This window comes from Kogia breviceps, chromosome 2, assembly GCF_026419965.1.
Source record: "Kogia breviceps isolate mKogBre1 chromosome 2, mKogBre1 haplotype 1, whole genome shotgun sequence".
NCBI lineage: Eukaryota > Metazoa > Chordata > Mammalia > Artiodactyla > Physeteridae > Kogia > Kogia breviceps.
In genome coordinates this window covers 106,537,026-106,560,585 of record NC_081311.1, presented here as the reverse complement: position 1 = coordinate 106,560,585, position 23,560 = coordinate 106,537,026, and the positions used below count along the sequence as shown (strand labels likewise).

Here is a 23,560-nt window from a genome sequence, read left to right as displayed (position 1 = left end):
GGCTTCCCTGGTGGCGCAGTTGTTGAGAGTCCGCCTGCAGATGCGGGGGACGCGGGTTCGTGCCCCGGTCCGGGAGGATCCCGCGTGCCGCGAAGCGGCTGGGCCCGTGGGCCATGGCCGCTGGGCCTGCGCGTCCGGAGCCTGTGCTCCGCGACGGGAGGGGCCGCGGCAGTGAGAGGCCCGCGTACCACAAAAAAAAAAAAAAAAAAAAAAAAATGCCTGGGTTCACCCCCAAAGATTCTGATGAAATTGATCCAAGGAGCAGTCCTTGGGCCACTGTTCCAAAAAAATTCCCCAGGGGAGTGTAAGTTGCCATCCAGGCTGAGAAGCTACGTTGCGGGTTGAATTTATCTGAAAGGATGAATCAGAGAGCATCTCTGCTGGTCACTCCGGAGCTTTTGGAATGGAGGCCTGACTTTCAGCCTCTTTTTCTGAAATGGCACCTCTCACGGTCCCATTTGCTTGAAGAAATGGTTGCTTCACGTGCCAGGCACGGGAGTCCATAGCCTTCTTCCCTGTGGCACAGCTGGGCCTCGGGCCAGTTGCTTCGGGAGCTTTGATTCCCGCAAGCCCTGGAATCCCTGGTCCTGTCCCAGTATCTCGTCAGTTAAAAGGCCCTCCAGTAAGCCACCTTATCCTGCCTGACTGTCCTCTCGGCTGTGGCCCCTCTGCCCCGAGCACCCTGCCAGGACTGTGGTGACCAGGTCCGGCACATTGCCTGCGTTAGCCTTCTTTTTTTTTTTTTTTTTTTTTTTTTTTTTTTGTGGTACACGGGCCTCTCACTGTTGTAGCCTCTCCCGTTGCGGAGCACAGGCTCCGGACGCGCAGGCTCAGTGGCCATGGCTCACGGGCCCAGCCGCTCCACGGCATGTGGGATCTTCCCGGACCGGGGCACGAACCCGTGTCCCCTGCATCGGCAGGCGGATTCTCAACCACTGCGCCACCAGGGAAGCCCTGCGTTAGCCTTCTTCACTCCTGCTGCTGTGTCCCTGTGTGCTTTTGGCCTGCTTTAATCTTCTTCCCCCTTGAGTGTGTGTTTTTCCCCTGGCTCCTTATGGGGATGTATGGCACCCGGGGCAGATTATCCTTTTGGTTTACTGGGCCAGGATTTCCTTTTGCTCAAGCCTGTAGCAAGAGCCGCAGCCTGTTCGTTACTTTTCCGACATCTCTATGTTCTTTTATGTTTCACACCAGCCCGCAATGATCCTTTGTTTCTGTCTGTGTTTTTGAAAGAATAAAACCTACAACTAACGTGTTAATTAGAAGCCTACAGAGTGGGCTCCAAGCAGCCTGTTTATATACTTATTTCTGACTTTTAGGTTTGGGGGAACATTTCTGTCTACAGGTTGGCTAGGATTCTAAGTAGGTGCCACGTTGGGCCATTCTGTTAGTGCAGAGAAGGGAATCCAAGGTGGGTAATGAAAAATGATTTTATCTGATAGCTGGGGAAGAGGGCTGAGAAGGCTGCCAAATGATGGTGACCTCATGTTGGGACAGGAATGATCTAGGGTAGACTGCAGTCATTCTTGTATTTCTCTTTTCTCTCTTTTTCGTTTGGTATTTTGACCCTGGTATTACTATCATCATTTCCTCAGGTTTACTTTCATTTTCTGTCTGTCTTTCTCCTGTGAGTTGTTGTGTCTGGATTGCCAGAGACAGTTGATGCCTCCCGAGCCCATAGACATCCTCCCAGCTCCCCCCACCTCCCAACCCTTGTCTGGGTGTCCTCTGCCTTTACCCTTGGCCTCATCCCTAACTCGGTCCTTCCTCTCCCTGCGCTGGGTGTCTTGGCTGACCTCATCCTTCCTTCTCTCCTCTCATTTCTTTTAAAAGAATTGCTCCATCCTGCCATGAATACTCTTCTTTTGTCATTACCAAATTATTCCTTCTTTTTATCTTTGGGAAAACCCAAAGGTGTCGATCCTGTCGTATCATCAAGAGACATCCAGGGTGGGCTTTTCAGTTACTTTGTTTAAGCCAACATTAATGGGTAACTTTTTTGTGCTCTGTGCAATTACCTCATTTTATCTTCAGGTAGGAAATAGTATTCCCATTTGACAGGCGAGGAAAATGGGGCTAAAAGGAGTTTGGTAGCTTGACCAAGATCAACCAACAGGTTAAATGGTAGGGTTTGGGATGTCTCGTGCCAGAGCCTCCACTCTCTTTTTTAAAATTTTATTTTACTGAGGTATAGTTGATTTTCAATGGTGTTAATATCTGCTATACAGCAAAGTGACTCAGTTATTTATATATATATATATATATATATATATATATAAATAATTTTTCATATTACTTTCCATTATGGATTATCCCAGGATACTGAATATGGTTCCATGTGCTATACAGTAGGACATGTTGTTTATCCATTCTGTATTATAATAGTTTGCATGTGCTAATCCCACACTCCCAATCCATCCCTCCCCCACCCCCTCCAAAGCCTCCACTCTTTGCTATTAAACTCTGCACCCTCCAGCTAGAGGAGAAGTGAAATGTTGTGTTGCCAGGCAAGGGGGAAGGATTTCTTGGCCTTGAAGACCCTCCCACACCAGCATTCATGGGATGCTGTGAGGTCATGTACCATGGTGAGCCCCTTTCCCACAGGATTGATTTTGGTGATATTTCTCTGAACTGTATTCTTCTGAAGATGATTCTGTACCAGTTCTGAGACTAGGGGTGGTCATGGTGGGAGTGTGGCAAATTATGGTGGATCCTAGTACCTCAGGCTGTGTCACTGTCACTGTCATTGTGTAAACCAACAGGGTGGAGTCCTCCCGGTAAAGAGTCCCAATGTTCTGTTTCTTTGCAGAGCCTGTGTCATCTTGGGGGTGATATTCCTTCTGTCATCCGTATGCATAGTGGTCAAAGCCATCCATGACCTCTCGACTAAGCTGCTCCCGGAAGTGGTAAGGTTCTTCTTTTGTCTTAAGAGTTTTTCCTGACGGTACCAGCCTCCTGTGTTACCTCTCACCCCAGAGGTACTGGGGGAAGTTGGGCAGGTGGAGAGAAAACATACAATATTTAGGAGTCCAGAAGAACTCACTGTAGAATGTGAATGACTTGGTGGAGAGAAGCACTGGGCAAGATGAAAAGGTAGTTGAGCTGGTACTGGGTTCCGTGTCCCTCTTCTTAGATCTTTTGACTACTTTTAAAGTCTTTTATGTTAAGAGAAGTGGAGTGAGTTTTATATAGCAGAGCGATCCCATCTGTGTTGTTCGCATCTGTTGTTCTGTGTCCATTCAAGCCCTATTATAATAAGAATTATTTTTTTCCTTTGTACCTCAATTCAGTATATAAATCTGTTCACATTAGGCTTTCTGACACAACTGACATTCAGATGCAAAAACTTGAGGACACAATTTCATATTGAAGTGTGTCTTTGACTGCTTTGTTTTCTGGGTGAGAGGCACCCAGATTCTTTTTTTGGCACTCTGATTCTTTTTTTTTCCCCCCCGCCCGTTATGAATGCTGTGATAAGGAATATTTTTACACTCTCCTATCAGGCTGTCTTCATGTTAGAAGGCAGCTGATTTGATTTACGTACTAGGAGTTTAAGATGCTGCCATTACAGTGCTTCACTGTACAGACATACCTCAGAGATATCGCAGGTTCGGTGCCAGATCACCACAGTACAGCAAATAATGCAATAAAGCAAATCACACAAATTTTTTGGTTTCCCAGTTCACGTAGAAGTTATGTTTACACTATGCTGTAGTCTATTAAGTACTCAATAGCATTATGTATAAAAAAAAAAGTACATACCTTGATTAAAAAATACTTTATTACAAAAAACATGAACTATCATCTGAGCCTTCAGCAAGTCTTAATCTTTTTGCAGTAGTAACAAAGATCACTCATTATAGATCACCATAACAAGTATCACAATCATGAAAAAGTTTGAAATATTGCGAGAATTAACAAAATGTGACACAGGGACAGGAAGTGAGGAAATGCTGTTGGAAAAATGGTGCTGATAGACTTGCTCAACACAGGGCTGCCACAAGCTTTCAATTTGTTTAAAAAAAAAAAAAAAAGCAGTGCAATGAAGTGTACCTGTATGTAAGTTGCATAGTGATTTAATACAAAATTATGGGCTCTTCTTTTAGGATGTGGTTTTGTTTGAGCTTGGCTATGTGCACCATCTTATGAAAGGCCTAAATTATGAGACCTTTAATTTCACTTTTAGAAAAATACATGTTAATCTTTGGGGGGTAATGTATTGCATTTGTGTGTGTGTATAGGGAAGATGAAAATGAAGCAGGGCATTACACTGCATTTAGTAGAGCTGTTAAGGTGAGTGCTCTAAGTTGTACTGTGTGCCCACCCCCCCGCCAACTTGAAACAGACATTAGAGCCATTCCTTTAGTAACTCCTGAGGACGTTAACCATTATTTATCATCGCAGCTGGCAAGGAACATGTTCTCTAATATCTCCATGACATGGAGGAAAGATGGAGAGCAGGGTAGGAGTGTACCTACCTCTGGATTTGGTCTTTGTTTTTTTTTTGCGGTACGCGGGCCTCTCACTGCTGTGGCCTCTCCCGTTGCGGAGCACAGGCTCCGGACGCGCAGGCTCAGCGGCCATGGCTCACGGGCCCAGCCGCTCCGCGGCACGTGGGATCTTCCCAGACCGGGGCACGAACCCGCGTCCCCTGCATCGGCAGGCAGACTCTCAACCACTGCGCCACCGGGGAAGCCTGGGATTTGGCCTTTTTCAGCCGGGCTAGCTCAAACAAATAATCCTATGTCTTGTACTCAGTGTGCTTCCTCTCACATTGTGCTTGTTGCACCTTGATCTTCCTGGTTGCCTGGTATCCTGGACTTTTCCATCCTTTTCCTCCATCAGACTGTCTATCCTGTGTTCCATTCCATCGGAATCTGAAGCTTAGGTAACATGGAGACATAAAAGTGTTAAGCGTGATTGCTTAAGATATCAGTCAGGTAACATCTTTGCATTTTATGAGGGATGGAAATCTGACTCCACTCTAAGAAATGTTTATTGGTGGGAATTTTCAGCCCTGGGCTAGTTGATGCCTTCATTTATTTAGACATTAAAAATCAACGTATAGCTCGGCTCACTTGATGTGGAATAAATAAGTGTGCTCTTGGACCCTTGTTCGTGGCCCTCCTTGTTCTTGTCTTGAAAGCTGAACCATTTTTAACTGGGAACAGTCTTACATGTTACAGTGCATGTACTCTTAAGAGAAGAAGCTCCCCATGTTAAAGTCCACATCAAGGTATAATGTCTGATGCCCACCCTGGCTGGTGTGGGAGAGGGTGAAGAGCTCCATGATTGTACCAAGACTGGCCCTGTTCTGGGAGGCCTCACACCCACTGCCTCTTTTATTAGTCCTGGTGTGGGATTTAAAAATCACACCTGTTTATGGTCATCTCATCAGAACTCTAAGGAAAGATGTAAGGTGGTGTTTTGTTTTGTTTTGTTTTGTTTGTTAAGCCTTCAGAGTTACAGAAAGGTAACAGAGGCATGTGATCTCCTGTTTCCACAGGGGAGGGCTTCTGGTCAGCTGAGTGGCACATGGGGACCAGGTAGATGCTGCCAGGTGTTATCTGACAGCATTTCAATCCCGAGTCTTTGGGTTCCTACTCTCTGCTCTAGAAGTTTGGGGAACCCAAACCCCTGGCCTGCAGTCATTCAAGATGAGCATCCATCCACAATGTCTCATCCGAATTAGCAGCCACAAAGTCAGATGCTCACAGAAGCCAGTCCCGAAAACAGGAGAAACTGCCTGGGTCTGTGGCATCCAGACAGTGTGTGCACAGAGGAAGGGTCGGCCCCTTAGCAGAATTGCCATGGAAACCTATGTTTAATGTGAAATAAATGGGCAACTAATTAAATTTTGGGAACCCTGGTTGGGATTCCGTTTCCCACAGGCCAAATACAGCCTGTGCCTCTCGGCAGCTCCTGGCCTGTGGCGGTAGAAACCAGGGAGACTGGTGTTTATGGCCTTGATGTTCTGAATTTTAAGTCCAAGTTACAGATTCACTCTTGCCCTCACCTGCAGAATTGCCTTTTGATGTATGATTTCCATCAAGTTGTTACTGTGGGTTTGTCTGAAGCAGTGTTTTCCCTGCCCCAGGTCCATCCTGCTTCCACCCCTCGCTCTGGTGGCTTTCTTTTTTCTTTTTCTTTTTTTTTAAAAGGTTTTATTATATTTTATTTTTGGCTGTGTTGGATCTTTTTTACGGCACGTGGGCTTTCTCTAGCTGCAGAGAGCAGGGGCTACTCTTCATTGCAGTGCATGGGCTACTCATTGCGGTGGCTTTTGCTGCAGAGCACGGGCCCTAGAGCACAGCCTCAGTAGTTGTGGCACATGGGCTTCAGTAGTTGTGGCACGTGGGCTCAGTAGTTGTGGCTTGGGGGCTGTAGAGCGCAGGCTCAGTAGTTGTGGTGCACAGTCTTAGTTGCTCCGTGGCATGTGGGATCTTCCCGGACCAGGGCTCGAACTCGTGTTCCCTGCATTGGCAGGCGGATTCTTAACCACTGTGCCACCAGGGAAGTGTCCTCGGCAGCTTTCCTTTTAATGTCACCTGCACAATTGTCAGAGTGTGAGTAATTGTAAGAATGGGTGAGTTTTGAAGAAGAAATATATGCCGTTAGTAATTTCCCACCTGTGAAGTCAGTTGGCTCTGAGCCGTGATGTCGCCTGCCTCTCAGTGTCCTCATGCTGGAGGAATCTGGCCAGCGATGCTCTCAGGGGACCCCCAGACGGGAGTCTGCAGCGTCTGCTGTGAGGGCTTCATGAGCAAATGACTCAAATCTGCTCCCTCGCGACTTGCACGGGGTTGCGTAGGATCATTGATGAAACAGATTCCGAAAGAACCTTCTCAGAAACTCTGCATGAACTGCGGTTCTAGAAGTTGGGGAGCCTGGGTGGTGCCGCAGATGCGGTGGTGATAGTCTGGCCTTATGTCTGGGGCTGCTTTGAAAGGAGTATCATCGTCTTGCTGTTTTTACACCTGCTACAGCCCACTTTGGTAGGTGGGGAAAGGTGGTATGCTTCTCTGTTATGGTGGCATATGGGGGCTCTGAAAGCTGAAGTGATCTTCCCGAGGTCATCAGCTGGCTAGTGGCAGTACCTGGATTTGAACCCTTGTCTCCCCATCTGGGGCTGTCTTGGCTCCTGATAACTGTGAGCTTACATGCTCCTGCTGTTCATAGGCCTTTCAGGTCCAGGCCTTCTGTCTTATTTCTTCTTCTTCTTTTTTAATTTGTTTTTCCTTTTCTGTCTTCTCATCTTCAGATTGGGGTGCCCACACCCCCAGCTGGTCCCATCCCTGGATTTTCTGGCTTCCACTGCTGCCCTCACCATGCGGGCCCCCTGCACTCTGTGCTGCTGACCAGGGTGTGCTCCTTTTACTTGGTCTCTTGAAAAACCTGCAGGCTGGTGAACCAAGAAGCAATGGAGAAGTAGTCCAAGTGTGGATTGAGGGAACTCAGGGGTTACATGGAATCACACGGACGAAGGTGCTTTAGGGAAGCTGCTTAGCGTGTTGAAGGGATGTGGGCATGGGGGGGAGCTGAGCTGTCGGAGGTGTGACGCCCCCTGTCGTATCCACGTGACCGCTGCAGGCAAGTCACTCCATCTCCCTGCCCTGGGCTTCCTAATTCGCACAATGGGGACAGTACTTCCATCAGAGGTCTATGGTATGGATCAAGTGAGCCGTTTATTTAAGATAATTGTCATGAGAAGACAGTGCTACTATGGCGGCTGCTGCTCTCAGCTGTCTGATGTTTAATGTTTCTGAACTGCTCGTCAAAGTTCCAACTTGTGGCCTGAGGTCATTTTAGACGGGCCCCTCCATCCCTCTTTCCTGCCTCCTGGTCCCCCTCCCTCCGGCTGGATGGAACTAGTGCTGTTCTCTCTCTGGCTTCAGGCTGCAGTAGCCAACTCTGGGCCACTGCATTTCGGGGAAATAGCGTGCTGTCTGAAGGCTGGTCCTCTGAGCCTAACTCACCACTCGTTGGCTGTGTGGCTTCCAGCAGATTGTTTCCTCTCTGACCGACGGTTTCCCCTTTGTAAATGGGTGCCATGCCCCCTACTGCACAATAAAAGTTGTGAGAATTAAATGATGTGATGAATGTGCAAAGGCTCTATCAGCCACCGTGTACTTTACAAGAGAAGAAAGTATTGTTTCTGATCCGAATGCCCTAGAGGTCCCATCCTTTCCCACGCACTTTCTCTCTGTGTCTGTTGTCCTGTTGTGTTGGACCCACTCATGAGCTCCTCTGTTAGTAGACTGTGACTTCTTTACCTTGAGCTCTTGACCAGTGTCTGAGTCTAACCTCCTTCAGTCATGTGCACTAATAGTGATAACAATTATAATGAAAATCATGCATGGTTCCCGATTGGCAATGCATAACATATGGTCACATGCTGAGAATAATAACAGTTGCTACCATGTGAATGCCTCCTGATCCCCGGACCCCCTGTCTAGGCACTGGGGATTCAAAGTCAACTAGCACTAATGGCTCAAGTTTTTCATTTCTCTCCAAAGTCCTTGATTTCTCATAGGAGCTGGCTTTTGCTCCCAGGGATCTCACAGCTGGGGAGAGACCCAGAAAGAGATACATCTGGTTTGGGTGATGAGGGTTGTGGTAGAGACAATCGTATGAGAACAGAGAAGATTTCCATATCAAGCCTGGTACGGGGGAGGCGTGTTGGGGTCTTCCTGGAGGAGCGCTCTCTCCATGTGACATCCAAAGGACGAGTGGGCACTGGGCAGGGGGTGGGGGTGGGACCCGGGGAGGAGGGGGCTCTCCAGGGCAGAGGAGCTACAGGAGCCATGGGGTCCGTGTGAGCCTGTTTTCTGTTTCTCGTGTCTTTGTCCTCTGTTGACACCAGCATGTCTGGGTAAGAGGAAGGAATAGAGAGAGAAAAACGTAAGGGAGAAGGAGGCAAAAGGAGGAAAGGAAAAATAACTGTGTTGTGGGTCAGGAGTGATGGCTCAGCATCATTTTTATTCTTCTTCCTTGAGTAACGAGGTTGCCTTCAGACGTCCCCTTGTCTCTCTCCCTGCTAAGTTCTTCCCTGAGATTCCATCCCACCCACCAGAAGAACAAAGGGGCTTCCACCAATAAAAGGGAGCCCCTCACAGTTGCTCATTTTCTTGCAGGCTGCCAGTCATGAGCTCTGTTTCATTTCCAGTCCTCGTGAGACATGAAAGTGGCTTCTGGCAGGGTGGCTGCCTGCTTTCATGGGTGCATGTCTTCACGCAATGTTGCTGCGAGCCTCCTGCGCTCCAAGGGTGGGCTGACTCTGCAGAGCTGGGGGAGGTCAGTGGTGTTCCTGCAAGAGCCTCCAATGAGATCCCACTCTTAGGAGCAAAGCTAGAGAGAAAACTCTTGTAACGGATATTTTAGGGTAATATGCACAAGTCCACAGCTGAGAACTTTCCCTCAGGATCTTCGTACGGAAGTGACCATGATTCTTGGATTTGTGGCTTTTGTGTTTGCAAGGTGTTTAGCGTTCAGTCTCTGTTGTGGGTGGGTAGGAGTTACTTATGTTCTTTAGCTGCGTCTTATCTGGCCCTTGGTGCGTCTTTACCTTGTGGAGAAGATGGAGATGGCCCAGCCTGCCCCATCCCCACACCCCTGTTTTCAGTACAGGGGACCATTTGCCCCCTCCCTTTCATCCTTCCCTCTCACTCAGGGCCTCTCCTTCCCACAGTTAACCCTCTGAACTTCCTCCTTGCCCACCTCCTTGGAAATCTCGCCTTGACCCTCATTCCTTCTCTTTCTGGTACTTTCCATCACTCCCTGCCTGCCACCTCCTCCTCAGGCGTTTCCCTTCAAGTCCTTCCTTGCCCCCTTTTAGTCTCTGCTGCTCTCAAAGATGTTCATGCCTTCCTTCCCGTTCCTCTTGTCACCTCAGGTTCAAACCTTGCCTTCCCTCAACCTGCCCCTGTGGTCTTTCAGGTCCATTCTATATGGCATCCCTTTGGAGGTAGGAACTGGTTAACAGGAGGACCTGAGGGAGGATGGTGGGGCAGCAGTGAAGGTTTGGGGCTGGGTGAGCAGTTTTCACCGAGATGCTACCCACCCAGTCAGCTTGTCAGCCTCAGATATTCTGAGGCCAGTGCCTCATCCATGGGAGCGAGTTTCTCAAGGCTGTTGTACTGAGTGCTCTGAGGCAGTGTCACCTTGTGGTTAAAGACGTTGGAGCTGAAGTCAGGGAGACAGCGCCCAACTCCTACCCCTTCCTAACTAGAGGAAGCTAGAGCATGTGGCTCAGCCTTCTCTGCCTCAGTCTCTTTGCTTGTAAAATGGAAATAATAATAGCGCTCTTCTCGGTAAGATTGTTAAGAAACAGAATAAAAAGATGCAGGGGACGTGCTTAGCACATAACTGTTGAATGAATGCTGGCTAATATTGTTGTTGTTGGACCAGAGAAGAGATTTCTAGGGAAGTTGGTGGACCTTCTGATGCCTTTAGTTCTGGAAGCTTAGGCTGTATTGAACCGCCCAGGAAATGCCTTCAAGGATCCTATTTTCAGCGCAGCTTGGGTAATGCTGTGGACGCCTTCTTGTGCAATAACCTAGAATTCCTGGATCCGCCATCAGCGATAGATTCATCTTCCTGTATGACATGCTCTCAAGCATAACTCTAAATTTAATTTGGGAGTCGCATTGACAAACACTTAAAAACAAACAGTTGCACACAGTCAAGGTCCTCACCATCCATCCACCCTGCCAACATCTCCCCAGCACTGCACAAAGAAAGGCAGAAATTCCTGCTGTTAGACCATCAGTGGTGTCCCACTCTTGTTACTTTAGACAGAATAATTCCATCACTGCAGCAAGACTGACCTCTTCATTCATCCTAAAGCCACAGGCCTACTGGCTTCTAAACAGAAGAGAACTGAGCATGGATCAAAGTGGGTTATTATTGGCTCAAGTGAGCTCAAGGAGAATAGAGCCCAGAAATAGATGCATACATATCTGGTCAACTGGCTTTCAACGAAGGTGCCAGGGCAATTCAATGGAGGAAAGAAAAGGCTCTTTTCCACAAATGGTGCTGGAGCAACTGGAAAGATTTATGGACAAAAATGGACATTCACCTTTATATAAAAATTACTTCAAAATGGATCATAAACCTCAATGTAAAATCTAAACCCCTAAAACTTCTAAAGGAAAACAAAAGAGAAAATCTTTGCAATGTTGGGATAGGCAAAGTGTCTTAGATATGGCACTAAAAGCTTGAACCATAACATTAAAAAAAAATAGAAAATTGGACTTCATTAAAGTGAAAAACCTTTGCTCTTCCAAGACACCAATAAGAAAATGACCAGACTGCACAGACAACACACACAGATCAGACAAAAGACTTGCCTCCAGAATGTATAAAGAACAGTTTCATAAGAAGACAAACAATCCAGTAAGAGAACAGGCATAAGATTTACCAGACAATTCCCCAAAGAAGAGATAAATGAATAGCCAATAAGCATGCAAAAATATGTTCAACATTATTAGTCACCAAGGAATTACAAATTAAAACCACCATAAGATATCACTACATACCCATTTGAATGTCTAAAATTGAAAAAGCAAAAGTACGTGGACCGTCTAGGGCTCACATACATTGATGGTGAGAGAGTAAAATGGTTCATCTGCTTTAGAAAAGAGTTCAGAGGTTCGTTAAAAAGTTAAACATCTGTCTGCCATATGACCTAGCCATTCCACAACCAGGTATTTACCCAAGAAAAATGAACGTATACATATGTACAAAGACCCTTACACAAATGTTTATTGCATTTTTATTTCTAGTATCAAAAACTGGAAAGAATCCAAATGTCTATCAATAGGTGAAATGTGGTACATCCATACAATGGAATACTACTCAGCCATAAAAAAGCACCACTGACTCATGCAACAACATGGATGAAACTCAGAATAATTAAAGTGGGTTCCAGATGCAAAGCAAAATGAAACATATACTAGGGACTTCCTTGGTGGCACAGTAGTTAAGAATCCTCCTGCCAGTGAAAGGAATGCGAGTTCAAGCCCTGGTCCGGGAGGATCCCACATGATGCAGAGCAATTAAGCCCATGCACCACAACCACTAAGCCTGAGTTCTAGAGCCCACGAGCCACAACTACTGAGACTGCACGCCTAGAGCTGGTGTTCCACAACAAGAGAAGCCACTGCAATGAGAAGCCTGCGCACCGCAACGAAGAGTAGGCCCCGTTCTCCACAACTAGAGAAAGCCTGCACGCAGCGACGAAGACCCAACTCAAGCAAAAATAAATACATTAATAAATTAAAGGAAAAAAAGCTATGTGCAAACACATAGCTTTAAAAAAAAAAAAAAAGGAAATATATAATATGCGGGCATATCTTGGAGATGTTGTGGATTTGGCTCCAGACCATCACAATATAGCGAATATCTCAATAAAGCGAGTCATGTAAATTTGTAGGTTTCCCAATACATAGAAAAGTTACATTTACACTATACTGTAGTCTACTAAGTGTGCAGTAACATTGTATCTAAAAAAGCAATGTATATACCTTAATTTTTAAAAATACTTTATTGCTGAAAATACTAACCATCATCTTGAGTCTTCATCGAGTTGTGGGTAACATCAAAGATCACTGGTCACAGATCACCACATATATAATATAATAATCACCACAAATATAATTTTAACGAAAAAGTTTGAAATAGAGTGAGAATTACCGAAATGTGATAGAGAGACACAGAGTGAGCAAATGCTGTTGGAAAATGGCACTAATAGACCTGCTCGATGCAGGGTTGCCACAGACCTTCAATTTATAGAAAATACGGTATATGTGAAGCACAGTAAAAGGAGGTATGCCTGTATCATTCCACTTACATAAAATTTTAGGTGCAATCTAATCTCTAGTGACAGAAGGCAGATAGTGGTTGCCAGAGGACGTGGTGTTAGAGGCGGGGGAGGGATTATTAAAGAGTCACAAGGAAACTAGTGAGGGTGATGGAAATATCCTCTTGCTTTTTTTTGGTGGTGATTTCATAGGCATAAAAAAAGGCAACACTGGGACTTCCCTGGTGGTCCAGTGGGTAAGGCTCCATGATTCCAACGCAGAGGGCCCAGGTTCAATCCCCGGTTGGGGAACTAGATCCTGCATGCATGCCACAACTAAGAGTCTGCATGCCGCAACTGAGAGCCCACATGCTGCAACTAAGAAAGGATCCCATGTGCTGCAATTAAGACCTGGAGGAGCCTAAATAAATAAATAGTTTAAAAAATGTTAATGCTGATTAAGCTGTCTAGTTTAAATATGTGCAGTTCAAGTATCAATACATCCAGATGCTATGCTTGGCCACAAATGACCTCACATTGCTACACCAGATAGGAATCCTGCTCAGATCTATTATAATAGGATAAATATTTTAAGATGCTGTGAAGTGAGGGTTTAGTTTTCTCAGTGTAACCCACATGTTCAGTACCTGGGATGTGGACAGCGCTGCTAAAAGTTATACTATAGTCAATAACATGAAGAAAAAGTGTATGATAAGAGGGGAAAGTGTAAATAGTAGGCTAAATATGACAGCTGTCATCAGAGGTACATAGTAAGAGGAGCTTCTGCTGAATTATGACTGATCTCATGCAATTGTCAGAAACACCCCTGAAGTGCCTGCTCGTGGCTCTGTCTCTTGAGAGTATTAACCTTTTTAAACCTGAAAGTGTGGGTAGTCTGTCCTTTCAGTTCCTTGCATACTGTATGATTTGTCTGTCAGTTCAGGTGTTACCTGGGAAATTGCTCTGAAGTGGTTCTGATTGGTTCTCATTTCCTTGCTGTGTAAGCCTAGGATTTTAATCAGAATGTGATATGTCCGTGATCGGTCTGCCATGTTGCTCTATTTCTATTATGCCTCTTTGCGTTTTCTGCTTCAAAAAAGGGCTTTTTAGCTTGAGGCTCATTAGACCTCCAACGTATTTCCGAAGTAGGCAGAGACATCAGACCCACTGCCATTTTATAACAAGGAAACAAAACCTCAGATAGAAAAATAAAATAACTGTATCAGATCCACTGTCAGAGACACCCATGGCAAATGGAACCAGGTCTTTGACTGGTCAAGAGGTCTTCTTCTGTTCCATGGATTGTCTCCTGAAGTACCCCAGGGTTTGAGAACCAAAAGTCAGCTTTTAAGAAAAGCTAATACAACTGGTTCAGTTTCCCAGTTGAGAAAATATAGCCCAGAGACTTATTCTCACAGGAGATTCTGAATTCAACTCCACATCTAGCATTTCCCACACTCAACTCAGTGGGAGTGAACTCATCTGCCCACCCCTGACGTCTTCGCTGTGGCCTTGAAGACTCCAGCATGACACCTGCTACCAAAAACCTGTCTTAGGAGGCTGCTCGGTTATGGTACCAAAACTGGAGAAGAGAAAGCAAGGCAGGGAGAGAGGGAAACGTGTTCATTCCTCTCCATGTCCTAGGAACGTCTGTGTATTTAAAGATAATGGGTGTTTATCAAAGATGGGCATTGCTGGGTCAAGGTCGAAGATGCTGCTATTCAAATGTGTCTATTCTTTTTTTTGTTTGTTTTGTTTTTTTTGCGGTACGCGGGACTCTCACTGTTGTGGCCTCTCCCGTTGCGGAGCACAGGCTCCGGACGCGCAGGCTCAGCGGCCATGGCTCACGGGCCCAGCCGCTCCGCGGCATGTGGGATCTTCCCGGACCGGGGCACGAACCCGTGTCCCCTGCATCGGCAGGCGGACTCTCAACCACTGCGCCACCAGGGAAGCCCCCAAATGTGTCTATTCTTGACCTTGGGAAACTTATTTAATCTCTTGGTATGAGAATGAGAGGATTTATCACTCTAACTTAGCACTTTTTTCTCTCTGTGAGGTTTTGAGAGCATTGTTATATTTGGAAGGAAGAAAAAAATATTTTTTTTTCAAAAGGTGTTTAACATTTTAAGGTAATTATTTTTTCATTCACTTCCCTAAGTATAACATGGACAACGCAGTCCTCATAATAACATTTCTGTTCTTCTGTTTATTGTTTAGCTAATGGAGAGAATCATACTGAATGCCTTTTTATTTCTCAAGCGTTGACTGAAATGCACCTGTGTGTCTGGTGCGCACAATACATCCTAGTATAGCAGAGCATTTCAGACTAAGTTCCTTCAGTGATGAGAGCTCCTCCTGTAAATTACTTGTGCTCCATTCCCCTTTCACAGGAGCAGTGCTAGTACTTTGCAATAGTCTGCCTGTGACTAGAATGTGAGTATTTGGTGACAAAGCCATACGTGTTACTGGATTGTTAGGGAAACAGTTGATACTGGGAAATAGTTGGGGGCGCACCGGGTAAAAATTCTTATTTCTTAAGTAATCCTATGAAAGTGGGCTCTCTTATCGTCCGAGCCCCCATGGACACAGACCTACTAGAGCATGGACTTGAGGATATGGGGAGGGGGAGGGGTAAGCTGGGACAAAGTGAGAGAGTGGCATGGACATATATACACTACCAAACGTAAAATAGATAGCTAGTGGGAAGCAGCCGCATAGCACAGGGAGATCAGCTCAGTGCTTTGTGACCACCTAGAGGGGTGGGAGGGAGGGAGACGCAGGAGGGCGGGGATATGGGAACATATGTATATTTATAACTGATTCACTTTGTTGTAAAGCAGAAACGGACACACCATTGTAAAGCAATTATACTCCAATAAAGATGTTTATATATATATATATATATGATCTTTACCCTAAAGAACTTTCCAAACAGAGGTAAAACACGAGAACTAGGCTGACTGTGGACACTCATGAAGGTCAGCTGCTTTAGGAGGGACCCTGGACGTTCTCCTTTATTTTCTGTGTGGTGGCTTTTCAAAGAGGGAGGGTATATGCTGAGAGGGTTATAAGAGGAAACAGCTGAGTTAAAGCTCTCATTGTTGAGAGGTGTGGTTGTCCACGTTTCCCCCCTTCTGCTAGTGAGAAACAGCATTGGTGAAAGTTAGTGTTGCACAAGGTCTGCCTGCTGTCCTCCTATTTTAACTAACCCCCTCCTCATCCCCACCCGAATCCCATTTAGAATTGCCCAAATGCCACCCAGCCGCAATACAGGTGCCTGTCCTCTGTGCTCCCATGGCACCCCCTGCTGATCGCTGGTCACACTGCAGTGTAATTTCCTGTCTATTTGCCTCCCTGAGTAGACTGTAGACTGAGGATTTAGCCTTGCTGTTCTCCCAGAACCTAATAGGGTTTGGCGTGTAGCAGAAACTCAATAAATGTGTTGCATGCATGAGGCCATTGGCCCTACCAGGTGACAGGCTAGAACCACACTTAGGAAAAGATTGTAACCAAGAGGAGCTCATCTTTCAAGGAACTCCAAACAGAGATTGCCTGGGACCTTGCCGTGGACATTTTTCACCCCTGTGGGAGAAACATCGCTTGCAAGGCGGGCTTAGTCCAAATGCACCCACCCCCCTTCCCATTTATAGCCTAGAGTCCTCTCTTTGTGCTGTGGTGCTAGTGATGTATGTGAATAGGTGATGCACAGGTGAGGCAGTCCATATATATGGCTCCTTTGACCATCACCCTAAATTTTTGTGATATATATTTATATCCATAGGAAATCCAATATTGTGTGTCATTACATCGATGGATATTGTATATATCACACTGCAACTTTTAAAATCAACATGTTGTTTAAATCTAGACTATTTATGATGTTAATTGCCCATGATATAAATTTATGTGCCTTTAACCCCTCTCCTGTTGATGGACATTGGGTTGTTTCCAGGTTTTTCACTATATCAAAACTGTTAGAATGAACCTTGTTGTACCATCGTGGTAATATGTAGTGTGAGCAGATCGTGTTTCCTGAGGGTAACGTCTTGAAGAGGAATTTTTGGATAGTAGAGGGTGCACGTATTTTAATAAATACTGCCAATTTGCCCTTCACTGTGGCTGTACCAGTTTACGTTCTCAGAATGTCACCATATTTGATATCTTCAAACTTATCACAGTTTTTCAGTCTAATGGGTGAGAAACGGTATTTCATTTTAGTTTGCTTTCCCTTGATTTTTGGTGAAGTTGATTATACTTAAAAAATCGTTTATTTTGTCGTTTGTGTTTCCTCTTTTATAAGCTGCTACTTTGCCCATTTCTCTGTTGTTGTCTTTTTCTTATTGGTTCTTAGGAGTTATTTATATGTTCTGAGTATCAGTCTTGTCATATACAAGTTGCAAATAATTTTAGAAGTAACCCCTTGCCCCCGCCTTCCATTCTGGTGTAATGAAATTTATCAGTCCTTTCCTTTAAGGGGTTGTTGTGGTTGTGTTTCACTGGAGAAAGTAAGGGGTTAAGAGTGCTTTTACTCCTGTGAATTAGATAATAATAGTACATGAATGCAAATAAATGAATGGATGAATGAATAAACCCATCCATCCATCCATCCATCCATCCATCCGTCCATTGGTTTATGCATAATCCTCCAGTAACACAAACTGAGAGTCTGCATTAGGTTTTGTTTTAGGATAAATGGTTATTTCTCATTCCTGCTATTTCCTTTCATATGAAAGAATCATCTATTAAAATAATCTTGGCCTGTCTCTGCCCTTTCATTCACTCTTCCCCAGGGAAGAAGTTTGTTTCTTATCTGATTGATGTATTGGGGAGAAGGGCCTCTCCCTATCTCTCTTTGAGATCTGTCTGTCTGCAGAAAGCACAAGTTCTCTTAACCTTTGCTTGTTTGATACAAAGGCTCTTCCTCCCCTGGGAAGACCTGTGCTTTTCCTGTTGGTCTATTTATGGAGATCAGATTTGGAAACCAGTTTTGCAGCACATCTAAGCCATGTTCTCCAACATCAACTTTAATGGTAATAAAACTTACATTTTGCTTAAAAAAAAAAAAAAAAGAATACCTTACCACCCTGATGCCATAAAGATATATGCCTTTATCTTCTTATTTTCTTTTCACATGTAAGAAATTAGACTTTAAAATTAGACCTTTAGTTCGTCTAGAATTTATTTTTGTGTTTGGTATAAGGTAGACATCCAATTTTGTTGATTTTTTTCCCGCCCTCAGGTGATTATACTACTTTCTCATCACCATTTCAAAGGCTACAACCATCATATGCCAAATTCCCATGGATGTGTGGCTGCCTTTGTCCTTGAGGTTCTGTTCCATGGATCTTTGGTTCATTCCGGTCTAGTGTCATACTTTTAGAATTTCTGTAATTACAGTAAGTGTTAATGTTTGGTCACCCTCTTTTCTAGGGTTTTCAAAGTGGTTTTGACTAATGTTGCATTTCTGGTACTTCATATGAATTTCAAAGTCAGTTTGACAAGTGTAATGAAAAATCCTCTTGAAGTGTTGTGTGAGTTGCTTTCAGTTCATTAATTTTGAGAGAACTGGCTTTTTTAAGCCATTTAATCCTCCCCTCCATTTCATGTTTCTCCATTCGGGTTTTCCTTTATGTTCTGTGGTGAAGTTTTATAATCTTCTCCATACGGACCTTAGGCATTTTTGTTAGGGCTATTCCTGTATAGTTTCTGAGTTCTGTTGCTTTATATATATTTCATTTTCTAAATTATTACTGCATAAAAGAGGTAATGATATTTCGATATTGATTTTGTTAGCCTGTAACCTTGCCGACTTGTAAAAATTAGTTTTGTTTTCCAGTTGATTATTTTGGATGTATTATATAATGACAGTTTCTCCCTTCCAACTGTAACATTTTTCTTTTTTTCTTGTCTTGTTTCTTAGCCAAGATCTTTAGTACAATATTGAATGGTTTGCTGCTGATTTTGGAGTGATGGCTCCATTTCTTTTTTTGCTAGGAGGGTTTTTTTTTTAATCACAAATATGTGTGGAATTTTGAGTAATTTTTCTGTGTACTCTGAGATATTTCTTTTCTTTAACATGTTCATATTTTAATTAATCAATAGTCTAATATTAAGTCATCCTTACCTTTTCAAATACACCCTGCTTGGCCAGATAGTATTATTATTTTATTCCATTTCTGGTTTCCACTTACTATTTCATTTAGGATTTTTGCATCTTTGTTCATAAGTGACATTAGTCTAAAGCCCCTGTCCTTGTGTATCACGTGTAATGGGTTATGTAAGCTTTTCTTCTTTTTCTGTGCTTTGGAGTACTGGTTATAATGTAGGAATTACTTGTTCATTTAAGTTTTAAGAGAACTCAAACTTGGGGCTGCTGCCCTTTGGAGAGACTGTGAAGGATGTTGTCTGTTAAAATAGTGAACTCTGGGGCCAGACTGCCTGCATGAATTAGCTGTGGCACTGGGATCAGTTTACTTCACCTCTTTGGTTCCAATTTTCTCATGTGTAAAATAAACATAACATTAGTGCCTCACTCATAGAGTCGTAACGCTTAACTCAGTTAATAAACATAAAAAGCATTTTAAAAAGTGTCCAACACTTAGTCCTATAATAGGTGTTTGCTGCTTCTATTATTACGATCATCATTATTATTATTGAGACTTTTTTCTTACCGTCTCAAATATTTAATAGTTTATGTTTTGGGAACATTTTTCAAAATTTGTTTTTCTAGAAAATTGCCCATTTTATTTAGACTTTCAAATTTATTGCAGTAAAGTTGCTCATATTACTCTCATATGATTTAAAAATCTCTAATTCATCAGTACTTATGTGCCCTCTTTTATTGCTAGTGTTTATTGATGCTCTTTTTGTCTCTGAAGCTAGCTTGCCAAAAGTTCTATTTATTTTTTTTTAAAAACCTGCTTTTGATTCTGTAGATCAAGTTGATTTTCTTTCTAGTTCATTAAGCTCTCATCTTTATTTTGTTCACACTCAGTTTTAGGGGGTGAGTAAGTGAGTTTCATGATTGTTTAGTTTTCCTTTTTAGTTTTTGCTTTTGGCATCTCATTTTTCTTTTTCTGTTTTTGTTCTCAAACTATGAGAGAGACAAAATATTCATTTATGTGAGGACCTAGCAAAGTCAGTTTGCTCGGAAGGGTGCTGTGTGTGGCACTTTTCCACATTGTCTCTTTTAGGTGTTAAGAAGCTTTCAGATTATGGCATAAACCACACTCTCCTGTGTAAACTGTGCCAGTAACAACCTCTGCTGTAGCCAGTATTTATAAGTGTGAGGAACAATTCAGGTTCTTAAGTGGTTGCCCACCAGTGAGTGCTCTTAGGGTAACCATCTGATGGACCTGGTCTGGAACATGTGTTACATAGTGTGATGGTCAATTTCATGTGTCAACTGGTGAGGCTGTAGTCCCCAGTCGTTCAATCAAACACTCATGTAGGTGTTGCTGTAAAGGCATTTTGTGGATGCGATTAACAACTATTATCAGTTGACTTTAAGGGGATTATCCTTGATAATCTGGGTGGGTTTGATCCATTCGGTTGAAAGGCATTAAGAGCAGTTCTGATGGGACTTCTTCACTGGCGGTCCAGTGGTTAAGACTTCGCCTTCCAATGCAGGGGGTGTGGGTTTGAACCTTGGTCGGGGAGCTAAGATCCCCCACATGCCTTGCAGCCAAAACACCAAAACGTTAAACAGAAGCAATATTGTAACAAATTCAATAAAGACTTTAAAAATAGCTCACCTCAAAAAAAAAATCATTAAAAAAAAAAAAAGAGCAATGCTGAGGCTTCCCTGAGGAAGAAGAAATTCTGCCTTAGAGTCCCAGCCTGCCCTTCTGCTTGGCCCTGTGGATTTGGGACTTGCTTAGCCAACCCTGTAATCACATAAGCCAACTCCTTGCAGTACATCTCTTTCTTTTTTTAAATCCCAAACTCCTATTTATCTCTCCTCCTGCCCCCATCCTTTCCCCTTTGGTAACCAAAAGTTTGTTTTCTGTCTGTGAGTCTGTTTCTGTTTGTAAGTAAATTGTCTGACTTCCTCCACTTGGTATGGTAATCTGCAGGTCCATCCACTTTGCTGCAAATGGCATTATTTCATTCCTTTTTATTGCTGAGTAATATTCCATTGTGTGTGTGTGTGTGTGTGTGTGTGTGTGTGTGTGTGTGTGTGTGTGTACACACATACCTATACATACTACATCTTCCTTATCCATTCATCTGTCGATGGATACTTTGGTTGCTTCCATGTCTTGACTATCGTAAGTAGTGCTTCTGTAAACATTGGGGTGCATGTGTCTTTTCAAATTAGAGTTTTTGTCTTTTCTGGATATATCCCAGGAGTGGGATTGCTGGATCATATGGCAATTCTATTTTTAGTTTTTTGAGTAACCTCCATACTGTTTTTCCACAGTGGCTGCACCAATTTACCAACAGTGTAGGAAGGTTCCCTTTTCTCCACTTCCTCCCCAGCATTTATTATTTGTAGACTTTGATGATGGCCATTCTGACTGGTGTGAAGTGATACCTCATTGTAGCTTTGGCAATACATCTCTTAATATCTATGTCCTACTAGTTCTCTTTCTCTGGCTAATACACTGAGAAATTACCACTCCGAAATATTTTCTTTACATTGAGTTTTAATTTTTATCCAAGCTGTATGTGTTTATAACCTAAATAGTCAATTATTCTATAAGACCCATAAAATATAACCCCCTTCCCAGAGGCAACCATTTATAACTCCTTTTAACTTCCACATCTCTAACATGCATATGTTCCTCCTTCTTGCTTTCTCAGTTATAGTCATGATTTCTTGACTTCCCTCTCCGGGTGTCCCTTTAACCATCGCCATTGCCCAATAACTACCCAGTATATTTACATTGTTATTTTTGTTGGATCGATATTCAACATTGTTATTATTATGATGGTAAATGTTATTAGTAGCTGAGCCCTGTAGTCTTGAGTGATTTGTTTTTCCCTTTAGTGCATTACATTTTGTGTTCCCTGATACTAATAAATGAATATGTAATATAAATTACACACACACACACACGCACACTCTGGGTCCGCTCCACAGTTGCCATCTTGGGATCCATTTATTGTAATCCTGGAGATTCATTTTATTTTTCTCTTGGGTTGCATCTTATTGAATCCCATGTTGTCATCTTTCATGGTTTACTCCATTGTTTTGGAGGAGCACATCCTGCAGTAGCTTCCTAAGAACAGATACAGGGAAGGCAGTTTTTAATTTTTTTTTTTTAGACTTTGAATGTCTGAAAATATTGGTATTCTATCCTCATACTTTATTTGCTGGTTGTTCTGAGTTTACTCTTTGAATTTTGAAGGCACGAATCCACTGTATTTTAATTTCTAAGTGTTGCTTTTGAGAAGTTTAACACTATTCTAATAACAAATTATCCAACCCCCGTTTTTTCCCACGGCACTGTTTTTCCTCTTGGTAAGCTTGTAAGATCTTCTGTTTGTCCTCAGTTTTCTGAAAGTTTACAGTTAGTATTAGCCTTGGTGTGGATTTTTTTTTTCATGTATTGTGCTAGGCACTTAGACCCTTTAATTCTGTAACTCATCCTTCAGTCCTGGGAAATTTTTAAAAATTATTTTATTATTAATGATTTTTTTTTGCTATTGTTTTCTCTGTTCTGTATTTTTATGCTTCCTATTATTTCAAATGTTGGACTTGTTTTCTAATTTTCTCTTCTTTGTCTCCTATATTTTATTTTTTGTATGTTTTTGTTCTACTTCCTGAGAGATTCCCTCAACCTTATCTTCTGATGCTTTTGTTAAGTTGTTAATTTCTGTTATTATACTTTTAAGTTCTAAGAACTTTTAAATTTATATGTTCTTTTCAAAACATCCTTTTCTTGTATGACAGGTGCAGCATCTCCTATCTCTGATGACAGTAACAATAATTTTTAACAGTTTTCTTCTGTTCACAAATGGTTTCCCCAAATTCTAGTGATTATTGGCTGTCTGATTATACTTAAGAAGAGTATACTCATGATTGTGTGTAGGTGAGTTTTGTCATATGTGATTTTAGTTCAAGGATAGGGGTTTATAACCTGGTATTTGAGTCCACGGATGGAATTTAGGGAATCCGTGAACTTTAATTAGAAAGAAGTTGTGTTTTTATTTTCATTTAACTGCTATCTGAAGTTTAGGATTTTCTTCCGTCATAAAATTAGGCAACAAGCCACAGTTGTAATATTAACGTAGTTGTGACGTTGCCACCAATAAAAATCAGATTTGTTTTTTATCTAAGACTGGTTTTGGCAGATATTTCAAAATATCTTTTGTCCTTATCACAACTTAAAATTACTGTACTTATTAGATCTGCTATTAAATACATTAATTTAGAAGCACTTATATTATTAAAGCACAGTGTTTGTTTTATATCTTATTAAGTGTCTGCTAATATAATTGGTTTCCTTTGGATGGCTCCTCTTAGATTCCGTGGCCACATCCAGAGATGAGAGTGCTAGTCCCCCAATGAGCCTTGCACTCCTATCTTGTATGAAAACAGAGTAATCAGACGGATGCTTCATCTAGAAGCCAGGCTGTGTCTGGGAGTGGCAGCCAAGCACTTCAAAGTCCCTTCTTGTCACCGAGGCAGTCGTAGTGCCTCAGCTGATGCTGCCTGTCCCTCCTCTCCTTCATCCCGTGATCCTGCCTGCCTCAGCATCCTGGCGCCTGTGGAGCGGGGCATCTGCTTTCTTCACAAGACTTTGCAGGGACTCC

At 43.1% G+C, this 23,560-nt stretch overlaps 1 protein-coding gene across 3 annotated transcripts in view; it reads left to right on the top strand.

Moving 5' to 3' along the window:
• TMEM163 (transmembrane protein 163) overlaps positions 1-23,560 on the top strand; it is a 264,965-nt gene that overhangs the window by 218,041 nt on the left and 23,364 nt on the right. For all 3 annotated transcript variants that reach the window (XR_010839320.1, XM_067027500.1, XM_059055366.2), the window contains exon 5: positions 2,810-2,906. Coding sequence is in view for 2 of the 3 variants with exons in the window: in XM_067027500.1 (XP_066883601.1) it covers positions 2,810-2,906 (97 nt within the window). In the remaining variant the exon portion in view is untranslated. The remainder of the gene's footprint in view (positions 1-2,809; positions 2,907-23,560) is intronic.